Raw genomic sequence first — 4,672 nt, 5'->3', positions numbered from 1 at the left:
TTATCTTAAAATACAAGTAGTAAAAGTAAAACGTCAAAGATAAATACTATGAATAAAGTACAGAGACTTGGAAAAATTAAGTAGGCTACAGTAACTTTTCTTCACTTTTACTTTACTAATTTTAGAAGCATTTACCCTAATCTGCCTTCTCCTTTTTTAGTGGGTTTTGGTGATTTTACTGACATGTTTATTTTATATTCGTGTATTTGTTGCTAAAAAAAAAAAGTCTGCTAAAAACCGTTGGCCACGCTGTATTTTGAAAATTCAAGTTTCGGAATGGGGCGGAAAGCTTTTATTCTGAAAGGAAACCGAGATTTGACGTAACGTCCGGTGCGCTTTCTGGACTCTGAGGTGTTTCTAGGTTAGTATGGTCATGTTTTGGTATGTAATATTTAATATGTACACGTGGGTGTGACCTGAACCAGATGAAATGTCGCCATGTTTCTGCATCTTTCGATCTTCGGCCTGTTAAAGGAAATCATGACGGAGCGGAGCTAATGTTGCTAATGCTAGCTGCCCAGGTCAGTGACGTTAAGCAGGACCAGACGCACAGCTGCTGTTTGTAACAGATTCAGACTGGAAAGTGACGCAAATGTACCATGTTTTAGTACAGAAGTATTTATAATTTTAGCTTAGTTTAAATTAATAATACAGAAAATATGTACTGTATCAGTTAAACGTCGATATTTAAGTGTTAATGTATATTTAGTGTCAAATTGATCGCTATAAAGCTTAGAAATCAAATTGGGAACATCAAGCTTGGACATAGTTTGATTTTGATCATTGGAATTTAACGTTATTATTGTTTGATGTTGGAAATTTAGATAAAGATTTGATCAGTAATAGCCAAGACTCTACATTGATTTGATTAAAAATGGGGTATTTTAATACCGTTTTTCCTTGGAGATGCCGATTTGCGGGTTTAGTTGCTTTTTAAAAGTAACTTAAATGCCTTTTCTTCCCCATTCTGATGCTTTGTTTAAACTTCAGCAAGTCGTCATCACCACGACATTCGTGAAGTTGATGCAGTGAAACTGGTTGATATTTTTGTCAAATGTAATTATATTGAAGTACAAATAATTTATCACTTTATTTCGTGTTGGATTTTAAACTGCTGTAAAACTAGTTTCTGAATGATAAACAGTCAATCAAGCATAATTGAGCATAACTGTTGCTAAAGATTTTTTACTCAACAAGTTGAATTAATGCAGCCAGAATTGAATAGTTCATTCGTTTGATCATACTTTCTCTAATCTTAATCTGTTTTATGTTTTTAGGATGTCTAAGCTGGAACGTCTGAATGCCCGTGTGGCCAAACTGCTGACTGAAGCTGTGCAGGAGGTTCTGGAGCTGGTGAAAGAGACGGTGTGCGAGTACCAACAAAGAACCTTCAGAACACAGAGAGAAAACGAAAGTCTGAAAAGACAACTGCAGGAGCTGCAGGTCAGACTAACCAAAGAAAACACAGGTGAGTTAGATGTCGTTCAGTCCCCCCAGCACGTTTTATGCAATAGTTTCTGCCTAAAATTGCTGATTTTGCGGCACCTATTTCAAAAAGTTGCTGTCAAAGTTGCACATTTTTTAAACCTTTATTTTTGGTAAACTGCTGCTAAGGCTGCAACTAACGATTTATTTAGTAACCGGTTATTTTGACAATTGTTTGATTAATCAGATAAAAAATCTGGCACATTCTAACCTCTTTAGCATTCTTTGAAACTATTAGATAAGCATTAAAATATGCAAATAAACTAATACATATTTAATGTCGAAAGTAAAATAGCATAGCATTACTTTTAAGGGTTGTTTTTTTTTTAAATTAAATGCAAAATTTTAATATTTTTGTTCAGTTTGGTCTTTTTTAATCTCTATGCTCCAGTTAGCGATGCTTTGGTTACTCAGTTTGTTGACGATTACTTCAATAATTGATTAATCACAATTAATTGTGTCAAGTCTAATTGTCTTCCCACAAAGAAACAGGATTTTAACGGTTAGTATTTAAAGTTTGGTCAGGAAAGAAGGAAATGCAGAAAATATGAAGGTGGTTTGTCAGATTTTTTCTTTCCAGTTATGAGTTGATACAATTTTCTTGTATTTTCCAATTATTTTCCTTCAGAAAAATTAGAAGGCCTAAATTTTCAGAAGTTAGAAATTAGGCTTGTTTTTTAGTGGAAATTTGTAAAATTTTAATGTGAATTTTGAAACTTTTCCTGAGTGGAGTCAAATAATGCTCATAAAACTAATTTAGACTGAATAACATAACTCACAAGAATAAGCATTTTAAAGTAAAACGAACACTACAGAGATGACTTAACTTAGAACTGAGTTAAAAAGTTATAAAAATGCAAAAAGAAAAAAAAATTACATGTAATGTAAATGTTATTAAATTTAAAATTTCTCGAATCATTTTTAATTGAATACAATGGTTAAAGAGAGATTGCTGTAGCAATAGTTTTTAAGTGTCTTGAACTTGACTGTTAAAGTTGGTAACTGAGAAAAGCAACAATAAAACTAGACTGAGTCTTTTTTACAGTGTGGTAAAGTTGCAGTGACTGGTGAAGATTGCAAGTCCACACAAAATTAGCAAATGAGTGAATTTGCATGAATAGTTGAGATCGCAACTTCTTGGAGGTTCTGGTTGTTGTTCAGGCATCTTAAGTTTCCTCATTCATGATGGATAAGAATCTTTTATTTTTATCTACATTTGCAGCTGTTCTCTCTTCGACTCAGCCGTTTCTTGAGAAAACGGATCATGTGGACGAGCGAAACCAGGATTTGAGCTTCTTTCAGAATCATCAACCAGATGTAACTTCCACAGAGCCAACGCTAATCAACGCCACTGAACTCTGCGTGAAGCAGGAGCAACACGTCGATCACGAGTCAGGAGCTGAGCGCTGCAGAGCAACAAGTGAGGAAGTCCAGGCGTCGCGCTGTGCAACCGGGGATTCGGACGCTGCGTCGTCCAAAGTGTACGACTCTTATACTGGCGGGATCCAGCTTCCTGCCATCAAAACAGAAACGGAGCAGCAGCAGCCGGCTGGATGTGTGGACTTGAGCTGCACCTCTACAAAAGACCCCGGTCCGCAAGCCGGCGCAGAACAAAACGGACTCATCTTCGTCGATTCAAATCTCGCCCCCGATGGGAGGCAGGGTGTCGTCAACGGCAACAGGGCTGCCACGGTCAACGGTAGAAAAATCCGTTTGGATCATGTCGGCAGAAGCGGCCTCCACCTCTGTGTCGTGTGCGGGAAAACGTTCAGCAGGGTGGCCAACCTGAGGATCCACCAGCGGTGTCACACAGGGGAGAAACCGTACGGCTGCGTACAGTGTGGGAGGCGCTTCAGCCAGGCGGGAGACCTGAAGAAACACAAGAGGGTCCACACGGGGGAGAAACCTTACTACTGCAGCCAGTGTGGGAAGAGCTTCAGCAGAGGAGAGAACTTGAAGAGACACCAACGGATTCACATTGGAGAAACTCTGCAGCTGCAGCGAGCGTGGACAGAGCTGCAGTAGACGGACTCTGCACACTTTCTGCATCTCATCTTATAGGTTTTAACATATTTGATCAAGATTTGTTTGGCCACGTTCCCACAGCAGGCAAATGCGACCAAAATTTTATTTCTTTTTACCATATATCCATATCCGACCTACATCCAGCTTTTTCACTGCAGTCAGAACGGCCAATTCAGATCTTTTCACCCAAAAAATATTCTATCTGTGCCATTTCCATATGTGGAACTAATTTGGACATCTGCTTGTTAAAAATCATGGCAGCGACAAATGTAAACATGACATATATTTATAATTCAGCCATAGCTCTAGCACTCATCGTTGATTGGCCAATCAGAGGAGATGTCGGCATCTTTTTCAGGCATTGGCGTGATAAGAAGCGTAAATGGCTACGTCTGCGGTGTTTTGGGGAAATGGTGGTTGGCGATTTCATAGAAGAGCTATGGGTTCAACACATTAGAATGACGAAACGTTTTCATGAACTGTGTCTGGGGGGAAAAAACCCAATCAATCCTACAAAAGTCTGATTACAGTCGAGTTTAATCAGTAGTTTGAAGGACAACACACAAAAAAGTAAAAATTGGATTTCAGGAAAAAAAAGAATTAACGCCAAGACCTGCTGTGTGAACGTAGCTTTAGCGTTCTTTGAAACAAAATGTCCCACCATCTTGCTACTCAGTCTATCAAATGCCTTCCCTTTTCACATATACACAGCTATGATGATGCTTTGTGTAGGAATTGCTGCATGTCTGAGATGATTAATCGGTTTAATCGTGATTAATCAATTATGGAAATAATCGTCAACTAATTTAGTCTTTTTTTTTCTTTTTTTTAACCCCTCCAGGGGGTCTCTTTGTGGGCTCTAGTGTCCCTTATATGACAGTGGGCTGACAGGAAACGAGGAAGGAGAGGAGGGAAGACATGCGGCAAATGTCGTCGGGTCCAGGAGTCAAACCCGCGACGGCCGCGTCGAGGACTCAAGGCCTCCAAATATGGGTCGCACTGTCCCTGCCCAATTTAGTCTTTTTTTAATTAAGTTTTCTGAGTATACGCACTGAACGAAAAAAAAGGTAATTTGCTGAAGAAATAACATTCATAGCAGTAAATAAGACAAAACTGAACAAAAATGATACGTTTTGCATGTAAGATGGAAAAAAAGAAACAT

General features: G+C 38.6%; 1 protein-coding gene across 3 annotated transcripts; it reads left to right on the top strand.

Annotated features, from left to right (window-relative positions):
• The first annotated feature begins 272 nt into the window (after positions 1-272).
• On the top strand, positions 273-4,311 carry LOC114134014 (zinc finger and SCAN domain-containing protein 2-like). Of its 3 annotated transcripts, none has more exons than XM_028000221.1 (3): positions 273-361; positions 1,278-1,468; positions 2,708-4,311. In XM_028000221.1, exons 2-3 carry the CDS (start codon positions 1,279-1,281, stop codon positions 3,508-3,510), a joined length of 993 nt encoding a protein of 330 aa, XP_027856022.1. In that variant the 5' UTR covers positions 273-361; position 1,278; the 3' UTR covers positions 3,511-4,311. The 3 variants fall into 3 exon arrangements, with proteins under 3 accessions (XP_027856022.1, XP_027856004.1, XP_027856013.1); XM_028000203.1 differs by having other exon boundaries at positions 277-381; XM_028000212.1 differs by having other exon boundaries at positions 281-521.
• Positions 4,312-4,672: the final 361 nt, after the last annotated feature.

This window comes from Xiphophorus couchianus, chromosome 2, assembly GCF_001444195.1.
Source record: "Xiphophorus couchianus chromosome 2, X_couchianus-1.0, whole genome shotgun sequence".
In the NCBI taxonomy this organism is placed as follows: domain Eukaryota; kingdom Metazoa; phylum Chordata; class Actinopteri; order Cyprinodontiformes; family Poeciliidae; genus Xiphophorus; species Xiphophorus couchianus.
Note: the sequence above shows the minus strand (reverse complement) of the source record. Positions and strands in the feature narration are given on the sequence as shown.

What these genes read in the sequence shown, in the direction of transcription:
- LOC114134014 (XM_028000203.1), top strand. An exon ending in ACTAACCAAAGAAAACACAG is followed by an intron (nt 1,469 to 2,707) that starts GTGAGTTAGATG and finishes CTACATTTGCAG; the next exon opens with CTGTTCTCTCTTCGACTCAG.